Genomic DNA, 16,958 nt, shown 5'->3' with positions numbered 1-16,958 from the left:
GTCAATGCGAAGCATCCCAATAGGGTGTGCAAGCTTGAGAAGTCCATTTATAGAGTTAAGCAAGTGTCTCGCAGATGGAATCTTTGCTTCGAAGAGAAAGTCAAAGAGTTTGGGTTTATACGAAGCGAAGATGAATCATGTGTATATGTCAAAGCCATTGGGAGTATAGTTAGCTTCCTCATATTGTATGTCGATGACATACTACTCATAGGAAACGACATCCCGACACTGTAGGAAGTTAAGTCCTGGCTCGGGAAGTGCTTCGCTATGAAGGACCTCGGAGAGGCTTCCTATTTTTTGGGAATAAGGATAGTGAAAGAAAGCAGTAAGAGACTAATAGGAATTAGTCAAAATACTTACTTGGACAAGGTACTAAAACGTTTTAGTATGGAAAACTCAAAGAAGGGAGAGTTATCGATCCAAAGTAATGCCAAGTTAAGTAAGACTCAATGCTCGAGTACCAAAGTCGAGATAGCAGAAATGAGCCGAGTAGCATACGCTTTCACATTTGGCTCGATTATGTATGCTATGAGTTCTACTCGCCTTGATGTGGCCTTCGCATTGAGCATGGTCAGTAGATATCAAGGGAACCCTAGCAGAGCATATTGGATCGCAGTCAAGAACATACTTAAGTACCTTCAGAGGACTAATGAATGGTTTCTAGTCCTCGGTGGGAGTGATGACTTAAAGGTGCGAGGGTATAGTGACGCCAGTTTTCAGACCGAAAGGGACAACTACCATTTGCAGTCGGGATGGGTATTTCCAAGCAAGAAACCGTAGCTGATTCAACGTGTGAATCAGAGTACATTGCAGCGAGCAAAGCGTCAAAGGAGGAAATATGGTTGAAGTACTTCATTGGAGACCTTGGAGTTGTGTCTGCCATAAAGGAGCCCATGGATATTTTCTGTGATAATGAGGGAGCGGTTGCCTTTACCAAGGAACCAAGGGGTCATGGTAGATCTCAACATATCGATAGAAAATACCACTTTATTCGACATCGGGTGGAAGAAGGACTCCTCGTAGTGAAGAGGGTATTGTCAGAGGATAACCCAACAGATCCGCTTACGAAGGGACTGAGTAGGGTTAACCACTTGCAGCACACTAGGAGCATTGGGTTGAAGGACGATATTAGTTTAGATTAGATAGTTTAGAAACGTGTAATAGATAAGTGTAACTGACATTTGATGATTAAATAAATGAGTATTATTTATAAGTAAAGTTACTGTCTTGTGTTAATTGTTTAACTATTGTTTCACTTTGCATGTTTTGACTTCCTGAATAATTGAGTTATTTAAGAATAATCGGATTATTCGAACGGTCCACAGTCGTTCATATGTTGGAAGTAGGTATGAATGAAGATTGTCATGAATAGGTGTGTAGATTGTCTAAAAGTATTATACATAGCAAAGGTTTGCTACAACGTTCATGAGTTCTTATGAACAAGTTTTGAGCATTGGAATAAACCCACGCTTGCTGGAATCACTTCATGGAATTTACCACGAGTGATCGCAAGATGATAATATCATACGGTCTTAAAATCTAGATATATGGTTTATTGTTTGCTGATTGGTTGTGCATTGATAATGCGAAAATGCATTAGTAACTTGATGTCATAAAACGTATTGTTGTGTATGATTTGATTAGTGAATAGTAATGCATATAAGACGAAGTTTATTTGTTCCTTTTATCCTAAGAGGGTAAAAGCGATATCAGGTCCCCTCGTTGATTTGATTTGACTTATGTGTTGGGCCCGATCAGGACTGAATTGATGTGTTCAATTAAGTTCTATGTCAAATGAATCTAAGACCGAGAAACAAACTGCTGGACAATAAGTATGACCATGTTACATGTGATTGTTCTCACGATATATAGAACAGAGGGCTATACGATCCCTTATCTAAAGGATAGGTTACTGATATAATCACAGTTTGACATCGTCTTTGTTAGCTACGATTGCTAATCGCATTGTGCATACATTTGTAGTTACTAGACTTATCCAAGTGGGAGGCTGTTGGGTTAGTGTCTAAGCCCGTAACTATATTTGGTAAGTACTTGACCCGGTTGTGCATGGTCCTTTTTGGTTGCCTTCACCAGAGCAACATGATAGGATGATTTATGAATAAAGAGGTTATTATGGTTTATTAATATATTATATGATTAATATACTAAAGGAGAAATCATATAGTTTAATTAATATTAGACAAAAATTAATTAAGAACTAATTTTTGACTAAAAGAGATTAATTAAATAAAGGGAATTAGAACTGTTAATTGTGTGATAGTTGGTTTTGGGTTGTGGATCCTTATGGATCATGGAGTGGACGAAATTAAGGTGTATGGACTCCTTGAATTTATCCAAGCCCTAATCTAAAAGGATCCTTGGACTTCTTAAGGCCTAAGTAATCCAATTAGGGTTTTAGGCTGTAACCTTAATAGCTTAAGTCTTTAAAAGACCAAATGGCTACAAAAATCGGCTACCAGAAACCTTAAGGAGTTCTCAGAGCCGATTTTGTGCCTACCACCTCGCTCCAAATCATCTGCTCGCCTCTTGGTGTTTGTAAGCCATTAGAGGAGTGACACTTGTGACTCTAAACTCCAAAGATAAAGTAAAGGTAATCATCTAGATCTCTTTTAGATTGTCAATTTTGAATGGTATATCATAAATCTAGGGTTTGCAAGTCTTGGATGAAAGCATGTTCATTAGAGAAACCTAGATCCAAGCTTTAGGCTTTATATGTGCACATAGGAATGTTCTTATGGCTCAAACCCATCATATACATCAAACTACCAACTGCTAAGGGATAAGGAACTTCAGACACTTCTTTGTAGTCTTCTTCCATCTTTGAGATTGTTTATTTTAGAGTCTCAGATGAATACCCAAAGGTGTACTTTTGGAAGTTACATTTTCCTTGATGAAGATTTACAGAACCTTCTTTATGTAATTTTCTTGAGAAAGCCTCAAGTACAAGCAAATCTCTCTCCGACTATGCTTATGCCCAAAATCCATTACTTAGAAGCCCATAGGTCCTAGATCTCAAACTCTCTACACAATTACGTTATCATCCTATTGATTTCCCATATATCTTAACCAACAATCAAAATGTCATTAACACAAAGTAAAATGATGATATATGAGAATCTAAACTTCTTTAGGCAATCCATCTCATATTTCTTATACCCATTCTTTTAAATGAAGAAATCAAACTTTAAGTACCACTGTCTTGGAGCTTGGTTTAAACCATACATATTTTTCTTCAACATGCACACTAAATGTTCCTTGCTAACTGTAAGAAACCCATTGGTTGTGTCATATAGTTGACCCCTCTTTTCTATTGGAACCCTTAAACCACTAATCAAGACATCTGTTCAGGTTCAATATTATCTCCCTATTATCTGGTAGTAAGAGGTAGTTTGCTAATGAGCACAACATATATATAGAGTTCTTATCTCTCTGGTAGATCTTCATTTTTTTTTTTTTTTTTTTTCTTTTTTCTTAAAAAAAAACACTCAATCCTAACACCCCATGATATACATTTAAATTATGTCTTGAATTGAATGGGTCTCACCACAACCAATCCCCTTCCCTTTTTGTCAATTTCATTGAGTCAGATTTAATTAGAAAACTCAACATTCTCGGTTTCACAGGACATTTTTTGACAAGGACGGACCCAAGATTTCGTAGTACTTGTTGCTGGTGGCACGTATGTGTTCCCGGTGTCACATTTTTCCTTTTACGTAGTGACACAAATGTAGAAAAAACGAAAAATTCGAAAATTTTTACATTGTATCCGAAAAAATAAGGGGTTGCCGGTGCCACTCTGGGCACCATATAAGTGGAAGAGTCCATTTTTTTTCGAGAACTAATCGGTAATAACTTGAAGGACAAAATCTGGTTTTTGGGGTTTACTAATACAATATAGAATTCAAGTGAAAGGAGAAAAGAACATCACAAAACAAAAATATAGAACTCATGTGGAAGATGTGATCGAAAAGCATGCAGGTAGAGGAGGATCAGAGTGCTGATATTTTTTTTTATTGCCAAGAGTAATAATTTGAGACTACTATATTTCTTGACCACATGTTGTACAGCTTTCAAATGATGTTATTTTTTGGTCTGATGTATGAGTGAATTTGATGAGAAAAAATCGTTTGCCAGGCCAATCATAAGAACAAAAGTTTTGTTTTTGGTTAAAATAAAAAAAAGAATCAAATCGCGAAAAAAAGAAAGAAAAGAAGTTGAACAAATAAAATGTGCTTCTTTAAATACTCCATGCATCAAGATCTCTTCTTTCATAAACAAACCATGAACACAATTACGATATGGGTATTATTATATTTCCTAGGTCTATTGCTTCTCGTACGATCCATGACTCTTGGCTTCACTATCGATCTCATCCATCGTGACTCCCCATTGTCTCCCTTTTACGATCCTTCTCTCACAGTCTCCGGGCGAGTGGTCGCCGCCTTCAACCGCTCCATCCACCGTGCTCAGTTTTTCAACTCCATGCTTTCCGGCGTCACTAATATCTTTCCGAACCCTCAGTTAGCTGATTATCTCATGAAGATATCAATCGGCACTCCACCTCAAGAAATCATCGGAGCTGCTGATACAGGGAGTGACATAATATGGACACAATGTGAACCTTGTTCTTATTGTTTCAACCAAAAGCTTCCCATCTACAGACCCGACAATTCCTCCACTTATAACTCGATAACTTGTGACTCCAAGTCTTGCATGTTGGTTCCAATGAGATCTTGCACCACATCCGACAACACTTGTTTGTATCTGGTCGTGTATGGAGATCTTTCGTATAGCTCCGGAGAGCTAGCGACGGAGACTGTTACACTCCGGTCAGATACAGATGGCGACTCGTTGGCGTATCCACGTGTGATGTTCGGGTGTGGACACAGAAATGCGGGCATGTTTACTGACGACCAAAGTGGGATAATCGGGCTCGGAGGAGGGCCTTTTTCTCTCATTACACAAATGGGATCTTCCATTAAAGGGAAGTTTTCATATTGTCTTGTCCAGATGTTTCCTCATGTGGAAAGATCAAGTAAAATGTACTTCGGTGATGCTGCCATGGTTGCCGGAGATGGGGTGGTATCCACCCCGATACTTTCCGGCTACGGCCGGGAGACCTTTTATTACCTTAACTTTGAAGGGATTACAGTCGGAGGACAACGTGTTGATTTTTACACCACGAAACCTACTTCTGTGGAGGGTAATATCATTATCGACTCCGGAACATCTTTGACTTTTTTTCCTGAAGAGTTCTACAATCGGCTACAGTTGGCGGTGAGACATACGATGAAAGATATTGTGCCGGTTAGTCCTGACCGGGAAAATAATTTGAGGTTGTGTTACAACCGGTTAGAAGTGATGGCTGATCTTCCGGTGATGGTGGCTCATTTTAATGGGGCGGATTTGGAGTTGGATCCGATGAACAGTTTTGTTCAAATAGGCAATGCTTCGATTTGCTTGGCGTTTGCTCCGGTAGATGGTGTTGTCATTTTCGGAAATCTTGCACAGATGAATTTCTTGGTAGGTTATGATCTCAAGAAGAAGACGGTTTCGTTTAAACGTACCGATTGTATGAAATTATGATGTTTAAACGTACGGATTGTATGAAATTATGATGTTCATCTTCAGAAATCTGGCATAAATGAACTTTTCAGTATAAGAAGATGATTTGGATAACTGGGAATATAGTTATGATCTTTAAGACTTTACTGTAATTGAATTAAGAAAAGAAAAATTAAAGGAGGCAGTATGGAAATCTGATAGTAATAACCAAAGAGAACAAAGGTTTATTGCCGATGGGAAAGCAAGCCTTTGACAACAAACTCGAAACACAAATACAACATCAGCCACTCTCTCCATCAAAGCTACAGAATCTCCACGTTTTATTTACCACATGCTAAGAAAACCGTGCAATTTAAGGAAATGAAAGCCAAACCATAAATGATATAGAGCACTTAATAATCATTTTATAGAGTAAATTACCAAAATAATAATAATAATAATAATAATAATAATAATAATAATAATAATAATAATAATAATAACTAGATTGGTATTCGTGTTTCGCAAAGACATAATGTGTTGTGGGGTGCATGTAGATTACGTTTATGCAGAAATAGCATAATTATATTATGAGTCTAGGGCGTTTTTTATATTTTTAAGTGAGCCTCTAATACTTGCTTTAACTTTTTTCCTAAAATAAATTAATTATTATAAAATAATTATCTTTTTATTAATTATAATTACATAATATTAGATCTCTCATAATTATTTTATATTTTATTTTAAATAAAACTAATCATTACATAATAAAATGGTTCAATATAAAGATTTGTTTATAGAAAAAAAAAAAAAATTTTTTATAAAAAAAGTATTGAATAAAAATATATTTATTTTTTTCAAATGTATAAAATATAATATTTTAAATAAATAAATTTAATTATTTTTTCTGTTTTTATATGTTATTTATTAAAATCAATTTCATATGAAAGTATAATAATAAGTGATTTCAAATATGATATAATAATAATAAAATAAAATTCCAATGTAATACATAACAAAATAATTCAAATATATTTTCATAAATAAAAATAATTCAAATATATTCGTACATAAAATTCTAGAGGAACAATTGGATTTTTTGGGTGTTTGTTTCTTCGCTTGGTCAGACCACGGAAGCAACTCATTCGCCGCCACTATCGGACAACCCCAACTACCGACTCACCACCTTTCTTTTCCTCATTTTCTCTTTATTTTCCCGACAATTTCTAGCGGTGGGAAGAATGAAATTTTTTTGATTTGTGTGTAGATTTTCATTTCAAATTCGTGTATGCTTGTGTACATACATGAAACAATGGTTGTTGTAGGTATATGTATGGTCACTATATTTTCTATTAATAATACTTAGTTTTCATTTAAATATTTAATATCATTTTGTTTTAATTTCTTGGTTTATAAAATATTAAAATATATAGAAAATGTTGACATGTTATATTATTATTTGATTATAAAAGAATAAAATATATAATAAATAAAAAGTTGATAGTATTTAAATGATAAGTACGTGTTTCCAAAAAAAAATAGTTTTTAGTAATCATACAAGCTGTTGATATTATAAATACACACAAATTTATATCTAAAAAATTATTAATTAGAGTCCCTAAGAAAATATGAGATCCAATTAGTAGGACACTTATATTATATAATTCAGAGCAAACGTGGCCCCTATCCCCAAGTTCAAGTACTTCTATCTTCTATAACTTTTGTGACCATCTGCATCCAAACCCCTAACCATTAAGACACTATCTCACCGCATCTCATACATGCAAGGCAACATACATACACGATGGACACATACACATGAAGCCAAAATGACACACACCTACGCACACACAAGATACACATTACAACCAAAAACAAGTTGTAATGCCAGTTTTCTACAAAGAACGTCCCTACACATAATTGATAGAAAAACAAAATGATTCATTATTCATGTTATTACGACTCATAATAGTATCCGACTTTGATGAAGCTCAAGTGAACCTCTCTTGTGCATCTCTTTTGTAGTAACTTCATCTAAAAGCAATGAAAAGTAAGATGTTAGATTTGAATTTTTATATATAAAATGAAGAAAAAGTTATTCAATGACACAAAGAAATAACAAACAAATTTACTTTTGGTGCGCTTGATATAATTTTCAAATAACTTTTTTTAGTAATTTTTGCAAAGAGAATGAAAATCCTTAGAAGGTTCTGCTGATGGAAATTTCTAACTTTGAAATTTAGTGAGTCAAATGTTACCTCCATCAACCGGTCAAACTTCTACTGTAAATTTCTTATTCATTCAGGGCACTCGACCGATGCTCTTAGGATTGTTCTTATGTACAAAACCCATCCGTGGTATCAGAGCCTTGATTGGTTTCTATTGTATTGATGCTTATTTGATCGAAATTATCACTGAAAATCGAAATTTTTTGCTTCTGAGTGTTTGACTCGCCGAGTCACTTGGTGAACTCGTCGAGTCAGTTGTACTCGACGAGTCCAAGTCCAGACTTGACGAGTCAAAGGGTCTGACAGCTTGTTTTCACGATTTTCTTCCTGTCTTGGCTTTAGATAATTACTATAAACATGTTTTTATAATAAAATCCGAATTTTATAAATAGTTGGTGATTATCCTTACCAGAATAGAAGATAATTATCAAAATTTAGATAATCATTTGTTTTATTAGATAAAGTTTGATTATTTGTAATTTAGATTTGAATTATCTTGTGAAAAAGTTTCTATTTTCCCCCTTTAGGTTTTATAGTTTAAATTTGAACTTAATAGTTTTGTTTTTGAAATTTAAATAAGTTAAACCCTAATGTTTTGAAATGTTTCAAAACTTGCCCTCAAGTTTTCAAATTTAAAAGTTGGTTAAAAGTTTATTTAGAAATGTTAAATTCTAAAACCCTAATATAGTTTTGAAAAGTTCAAATCACCCTTATGGTTTTATTAATTAATTAAAGTGTATAATTATAAGAGATTTAATAAATCCATGAAGTTTTGGTTTACAATTTAATTAAATTAAAAGTATAATTATTAAATTTAACCACCTAGTATTTTAAAAGTGTAAAATACACCCTATACTATATATAACATTAAAAGTCTAATATTATATATATGTATGACTAAAATTCAGTCTTACCGTTAGTAGGCCTCATTCACGAAGCTGGTCTATAAGGGATGTTTAAGGAAATTGCCTATAAAATGGTGGTTGAATGGGTATCCACTCTTACCCACCGCACTCTTGACTAGTGGAGGGTTGTTAGCCGAACGGGTAGGATAAGACAGAAACCTTCCATTATAAGTATAATGAAGTACAAAAGTAACTAAATGCTTTTACAAATTCCCAATCTTAGTTACTTTAGGCAAAAGTGAATTGATGTAATTCCATCAAATTACACTTTGTGCCCTTGCGAAGATATTAGTGGAGCGTGTGTGGTTAACCGACACACTAAATGGTTCTAAGCAAAGGTAGAAAAGGGCAAATCAATGTTTTTCATAGTTCGGTGGAGCGTGTGTGGTTAACCGGCACATCGAATAGGTGACTGTAACATGTGGGGGCACCATGTAAGTTTGCATGGTTATTCACACTCTGTTTTGTGATCCTCGGTATCCCAGTCATAAATCGAGGGGCATATCGAGATTTAAACATGCCATTGAAAAGTTCAATGAATCTCAAAAGATCTAGGAATTTTCAATAGATTTAAAACTTAATTTTGTTTCGTTTTTCATGGTGGAAATTAGTGAATCGTCGTTTACTTACCTTCAAATGTTCTGCAATTTGGGTTACGACATCCCTCTCCCAAGTTGTGGAGTATTGTGTTGGGTCCTAGCCTTAATATATCATTTGGGTGATTTATTAAGGACTCAATCAATCAATTTAACTTGAATTTTTCTCCCGTTTTGTAGATGTCAAAGTATGACAACTATGATCTTCCCAAATCCCGTGGAACAAGCCTTTCACATGAAGATGATACTCCACGATTCGATCAAGGAACAAGAGATCATGCTCCACTCCCTCCACCTCCTCCAATTATTCTCCCTAACCCACAAGTTCAAAAGATTGAAAAAGTTCAAAATCACTCAAGCCCTTTTGGCAAGTAAACATGAAGAAGGAAAGTCAGTGTGTGCACACATCCTAGAGATGAAGTCACACATTGATAGGTTAAGAATGTTGGGATCTGTTGTCTGTGAGGAGCTGGCTATTGACTGGGTTCTTCACTCACTTCCTAACTCATATAGTGAGTTCTTAAGAGAGTACTATATGATAAACCATGACGTAACCCTCATTGATCTCACCCATATGCTTATTGTTGTTAAATTAGCAATGATTTGGCACACTGGAAAAGCAAAATTGATTGGTAAAGCTACCTTCGAGAACTCTATGGATATAGGCAATGGTAACAAAAGGCATGCCATGATCGAAAAGTTCGGTCATAAGAGAAAGGCAAAGTCTGAAGTAGTTCCATGTGCTGTTCCAAAAGAGTCAATTTGCTTTTATTGCCAAGAGAAGGGGTATTAGAGACGAAGCTGCCCTATTTACCTAAGAGATCTAAGAGATGGGAGAGTCAAAACATATGGATCTACTTTAGGTAAAATCCATTAACTAACTCTTTTAAGTTCCTATTCTAGATTCCTAATACAAGATGTGATAAGAATACAATTGATGTGTTATAGGATCAAAGAAAAGGAGAGGAAGCTTAAGGGAAGAAGTGAGCGGAATCTAATTGTGAAGAAATGGATTTCGATCGCATTGCTTGAAGATTGGATTCTTGAGCTACTACTTAGAGTCAGAAAAGATTGCTAAGAAATATGTATTAACATAGTTTTTCGATGAATTGCATTGTAAGGACAACTTTTTCCACAATAAAATAAAATTTTGTTTTTATATTATTTATTTATCCTTACAATGGCATGCATGAAAAAAAATTAATGTTTGAAGATTTCTATTATTAGCAATAATGGATTTGATTCTTAATTATGTTATTTCTGGAAAGGTCAAGAATTTACCAAATAGGGAAAGTTTCTCATCGTTTGAGTTTCAATTGGATAGAAACTTGGAATCATACAACAAGTATTGCATGATGAATGAGAAGATTCATTTTTTGAAATTAGACTAATTTGTTGACAAGGTGTCAAGTGAAGTACTAAGAGATCAAGTACACAACGTTGTGCGTTGATCAAGTCCACCACAAGAGTGACAAAGATATTAGTCATGATTTACTAAAATTTTAGTGGATATGATTATACCTATAAGATTAAGTGTAATTCTAAATTGATTGAAAGAGTTTAAATCAATAGCAGAACGAATAAGAAGAATCAAGTAGGCAGAAAGATAATAGTTTCTCTATTCTAAGAAGAAGGAGAGTACTTTTTTTATTATGTTTTATGATAGGTCTTAATGATTAGGAACCATATCTTAATTGATCCTCTAAGTGAGTCTTAGTATAATTTTTTGTCTGAGAAGAGGAATCAAGAACTGAAGAAATGGATAAATCAAGAAGTCAATCATACTTCGTTCCAAAACAAGTCTTAGAGTTATGATTGTGACATTGAGTGACAAGTCTTAAGAAGGTTTATAACATTCATCAAATGTAGAATTTGGAAAAAGGTTTTCTTATTCTTGCACATTTGAAATTGGTAAGTTGTGATGTCTTAGATTAGACAAAGACCAACGATGACCAATTTTGTGAAGTGTTCTGTCTTGATAAAAGTTACACTAACTCTTGAATATTTGTTTGTTAAGAAATGTTTATCTACAAGAGAATCTTATATGTCAAGGAGTTAGTGGGAGTCTTAATGGTCTTGAAAGGGTTCAAGAACAAATCAAAGTAAACCTTATTGAACATCACTAGCACACGACTTGAGGTTTACAGCCTATCATGTTGACACTATCTTGTTTCTGTGCCGTTCCAATCGAGTTAATTATGCATATGAGTTCTATGAGTTCTCATTTGAACGCATAAAAGGCAAGCACCTTGATCAATGAAAAGTACATTGATAGGAAAAGGTGAGCTGCTTAACTACTTGGAAGACATGGTGGGCAGCCGCGTTACCATAGGGCAAGAAATCAAGATTGAGAAGTTTCGGTCCACATGAGTTTGGGTTTGTCACAAACTATGGTTTTGACAAATTCGCATGTATAAGAACACATACACCATTAAAATCTAAGTGTCATCAGATTCCCTCCTTCATGAAAATGATTGTGAGGAAATGCTTTCGCTAAGATAGATTTTAAAAAGATAGTAATTGTAAAAAATTGTATTCTCAAATTCGATTATGGTTACGGTATCCCTTTCCATAATTCGAATTGTGAGATTTGGAAATTAGTGTGAATTGTTTAAGACACACATATGAGTTATCTAAGGCAAAGGTTTATAAGTTTAAGAAGCTTAGATAAAGGATTATCATGTCAAAGCTATTGGGAGCATAAGTATTATGCTTATATGATAATAATCATCATGATGGTGGGAACATAAATGTTGTGCTTGTATGATTATTAAGGTAAGTATTGCAAGTTAGCAGTATTAATTATAGAAAACAAGAGTTATACCTTGCAAATTCGTAAGTATTGAAAAGTTGTTTTGCTATAATTAAGGGAGAGAATATTATGCTTCATTTCAAATCTAAAGGCTTAGGTTGTGTAATGTTAATAAATTTAGTCAAGGATACATAGTGCGTTCTTAAATTTTGATTATGATCATGGCATCCCTCTTCATAGTTCGAATTGTGAGAACGTGACACATTAAATATCATGGCAGAAGATTGATAAAGTATCAAATCTTTATGTAAGACATTATGCATCGTGTCCCATACGCTGCGGGTATAGGATTGATTGCAAAGGTTATAATATTTAACTATTCTAAAATTTTCCAAATGTCTAGCGCATTTAGAGGGAAAAAGGACAAGAATCGGTTTTTACTAAGATAATTAAACAACTATCAAAGGACGATCCAAAACTCATCGAGGATTGGTTGCTCGTGAGTAGTTGGAAGTATGATATTGTATGGACCATATCGACATTATTATGAATAGATGAGATTCTATTAAGAATAAGTTGTCATATGGAAAATATGGAAATGGTTCCATATTAGTGTTGGGTTTTGAGCAATCTAACACTTCCTAAGTGTGCATGCAACCCTAATAAACCTTGGATCTATGTTTGTCTAAATACATGCAAAATAATAATTTTCCAAGGTTTATAACCTATCTAACATGGCATGGGGAACATTTCAACATAAAAGAGTTAGAAGAGATTACATACCTTTTGGTGAGTTTGGTTCTAAGGAGTTTGAGGGCCAAGCACCAATAGTGTGAATGCCTCAAATGGAATCACAAACACCACAAACTCTTGGAAAACTTTGAGAGAGTATACACCTTGTATAGAAATCGGCCACACACCTGCACACACACACTAGTTCACTAGTTTTCTCTTAGGCTTCATTTCATGCTCCATAAGCATGCTTATATAGTATGCATGGTTAGGGTGAAACCCTAATAACCCATGTCTTTTCCTTTTCCAAGGATCCATGGGTTAAAAGCTCCATGGATCATCCATGGACTTCCACATAAGCCTAGCCCATTAACAAATGAGTATTAGCCCACACTATATAAAACAAATAGCCCATAATTTAATTAGTATTCCTTTTAATCTCTAAATTAATCCATAATTAATTTAAGACTAAAACTAATTAAATAACGTAACTTCATATTAATATATTATAACTCATAATATATTAATAAACATATGTGTATAACTCTCATAAAATTATCCATAATAGTTTGGATGAGATGCAACCCAAATGGACCATGCCGGTCGGGTCAAGTATATACCAAATAAGTTATGGACTTAGACACCTTATCCAACAGACTCCCACTTGGATAAGTCTAATAACTATATTTGCCTATAACTTCAGGAACCAACCAACAATCGTAGCTCTCGAAAACTCCCTCGAACAATGAAGACTCTGTCGAACTATGAAGCGCCATTTTAGATAAGTGATCACATAATCCTCTGTTCTCATGATATCAGCCGGACAAACACATGGAACTATGTCTTGCTTATTGTCTAGCAGTTGTTTCTCGATTTTCCGATTTGTTTGACGAAGAACTTCACTGAACACATCGGTTTAGTTCTGACCAGGCCTGGTACATGGGTCAACACAAAATCATCGAGGGGCCCGGATATCGCTTCTATTTCTAGAAGGAACAGATAAACTTCGACTGATATGCTTGTTCTACTACTTATTGAATTGTACACAAAGGCACGTTTTATAACATCAAGTTACTGATGCGTTTACGTGCAATCAATGCACAACCAACTCATAGGTAACAACTCATATCTCTAGGTTTAAAGATTTATATGATGTTATCGTCTCACGGTCACTCGAGATAAATTCCATGAAGTGATACAAGTGAGCGTGGGTTTATACCAATACTCACAACTTATGAGTACTCATGAATGTTGCAGCAACCATTGCCATGTCTAAACACCTTTAAGGCATCTACAAACCCAATTCATGACAATCTTGATTCATACCTACTTCCGACGTATGATCGATTGTGGAGGTTTGAATAAATTAATTATTCTGGAAGTCAAAACATGCAAAACTGAAACAATAGTAAATAATTGACAATGATAGTAACACTTTACTCATAAATAAATCACAAATTTTATTCATCATCAATCGTCGATTACATTTTACAAGTTTCAGGAAAACTATCTAATCTGTAAAACTAATATCGTCCCTCAGCCCGATGCGTCTCGCATGCTGAAAATGCTTAACCCTCGTCAGTCCCTTCGTAAGGGGATCTGCAGGATTCTCATCTGACGATATCCTCCTTGTCACAAGGAGTCCTTCTTCAATCTTGTGTCTTATGAAGTGATATTTTCTGTCAATGTGTCGGGATCTGCCATGATCTCTTGGTTCCTTGGCTAAGATAACCGCAGCATTGTTGTCACAGAAAATCTCTATAGGTTCCTTAATAGCTGGTACAACTCCAAGGTCTCCGTTGAAGTTCTTTAGCCATATCGCCTCCTTCGCTGCTTCACTCGCTGCTATATACTCTGATTCACAAGTCGAATCAGCCACCGTCTCCTGTTTGGAACTCTTCCAAGAAATTGCCCCTCCATTTAAGGTAAAGATCCAGCCCGACTGAGAGCGGAAATTATCCCTATCAGTCTGAAAACCAGCATCACTATACCCTAATATTCTCAAGTCATCACTGCCACCAAGGGTAAGGATCCAATCCTTAGTCCTCCGCAGGTACTTGAGAATGTTCTTTACCGCGGTCCAATGAGCCTTGCCAGGGTTCCCCTGAAACCTGCTGACCATGCTCAAAGCAAATGCCACATCAGGACGGGTACAAGTCATAGCATACATGATCGAGCCAACTGCGGAAGCATATGGTAATTGGCTCATCTCAGCTATCTTTGCATCTGTACTCGGACTCTGAGTCTTACTCAGTTTGGTATTGCTTTGGATCGGTAAATCTCCTTTCTTGGAATTCTCCATGTTGAACCTTTTCAACACCTTATCCAAGTAGATACTCTGATTAAGTCCAATTAGTCTTCTACTCCTTTCTCTTAATATCCTTATCCCTAGGATATAGGTAGCCTCTCCTAGGTCCTTCATAGCAAAGCACTTCCCAAGCCAGGACTTAACCTCCTGCAAGGTTGGGATGTCATTTCCTATGAGTAGTATGTAATCCACATACAGTACCAAGAAGCTAACTATACTCCCACTAGCTCTGACATACACGCAAGACTCATCTTCGCTTCTCAGGAAGCCAAACTCTTTTACCTTCTCATCAAAACAAAGATTCCAGCTACGAGATGCTTGTTTTAATCCATAAATGGATTTCTCAAGCTTGCATACTCTATTAGGGTACTCTGCATTGACAAAACCCTCTGGCTGATTCATGTACACATCCTCAGCCAACTTTCCATTAAGGAAAGCGGTTTTGACATCCATTTGCCATATTTCATAATCATGAAATGCTGCAATGGCTAACATAACCCTAATAGACTTAATCTTTGCTACCGGCGAGAAGGTTTCATCATAATCAACACCTTAAGTTTGAGTAAAACCCTTCGCAACCAGTCGAGCCTTATAAGTATGCACTTTTCCTTCCATGTTTGTCTTCTTTTTGAAGATCCATTTGCACCCAACTGTTTTACGGCCTGGTACATTGTCAACCAAGTTCCAAACTTGATTGTCATACATGGACTGTATTTCGCTGTCCATAGCCTCCTTCCATTTAGCAGACTCCGGGCCTGCCATGGCTTCCTTAACACTGCTAGGTTCATCCAAATTTACTAGTGTACTATCACTAATAAACGTATCACCTTCCGTATTAATATGAAAACCATAATAAAACGAAGGTGTGTTCCTAACCCGTGTGGAACGTCTCGGAGGTACAGACTCGTCAGCTGGATCAACAGGAGTTTCTTCCTCAGGTTGATTGCTAGTGTCTGAGGTTCCTTCACCAATTGATTCTTGAATTTCTTCAAGATCAATCTGCCTCCCACTGTCTCCTTGGCTTATAAATTCTTTCTCGCGAAAGATCCCTCTTCGTGCTACAAAGACCACATTCTCACTGGGTCTGTAGAAAAGGTAACCGAAGGATTTCTGTGGGTAGCCGATGAAAATACACCTTTCACTTCGGGGTTCAAGCTTATCATGAGTTTCACGCCTCACGAAGGCTTCGCAACCCCAAATTTTGATGTGGTCCAAATTGGGAACCTTCCCAGTCCACATCTCACGAGGTGTTTTGGTAACCTTCTTTGTAGGGACTAGATTAAGGATATGGGCGGCAGTCTCTAAGGCATACCCCCAAAAAGAGATTGGTAACGAAACTCGACTCATCATAGAGCGAACCATGTCCAACAAGGTACGATTACGTCTCTCAGCTACACCATTCAGCTGTGGTGTCCTGGGAGGAGTCAATTGTGAGACAATCCCACACTCCTTAAGATAGTCAAGGAACTCGGTACTAAGATACTCACCACCTCGATCGGATCGAAGCATCTTAATGTTCCTGCCCAATTGATTTTCTACTTCCTGCTTGAATTCCTTAAACCTTTCAAAGGTTTCGGACTTGTGTTTGATTAAGTAGACATACCCATATCTACTAAAGTCATCAATAAAAGTCACATAATACCGATTAGCATCCCTTGTGGCGGTTTTGAATGGCCCACATACATCAGTATGTATTAGGTCCAACAAACCTTCACCCCTCTCACAAGTTCCAGTGAAGGGTGATTTCGTCATTTTTCCAAGTAGACAAGATTCACAACTATCATCTGATTTAAGGTCAAATGATTCCAAGACTCCACTCTTTTGGAGTTGGCCTATGCGTTTCTTGTTTACATGTCCAAGACGACAATGCCA

General features: G+C 35.9%; 1 protein-coding gene across 1 annotated transcript; it reads left to right on the top strand.

Annotated features, from left to right (window-relative positions):
* The first annotated feature begins 4,304 nt into the window (after window positions 1–4,304).
* Window positions 4,305–5,716, top strand: LOC144999867 (aspartic proteinase CDR1-like). The gene has a single exon (XM_078959029.1). The coding sequence runs from the start codon at window positions 4,366–4,368 to the stop codon at window positions 5,605–5,607; it is 1,242 nt and encodes a 413-aa protein (XP_078815155.1). The 5' UTR covers window positions 4,305–4,365; the 3' UTR covers window positions 5,608–5,716.
* The last annotated feature ends 11,242 nt before the right edge of the window (window positions 5,717–16,958 follow it).

Source organism: Lactuca saligna, chromosome 1, assembly GCF_052625555.1.
Source record: "Lactuca saligna cultivar CGN05327 chromosome 1, ASM5262555v1, whole genome shotgun sequence".
Classification (NCBI taxonomy): Eukaryota; Viridiplantae; Streptophyta; class Magnoliopsida; order Asterales; family Asteraceae; genus Lactuca; species Lactuca saligna.
The sequence above is the reverse complement of the archived record's forward strand: the minus strand, read 5'-3'. Positions and strand labels throughout refer to the sequence as shown.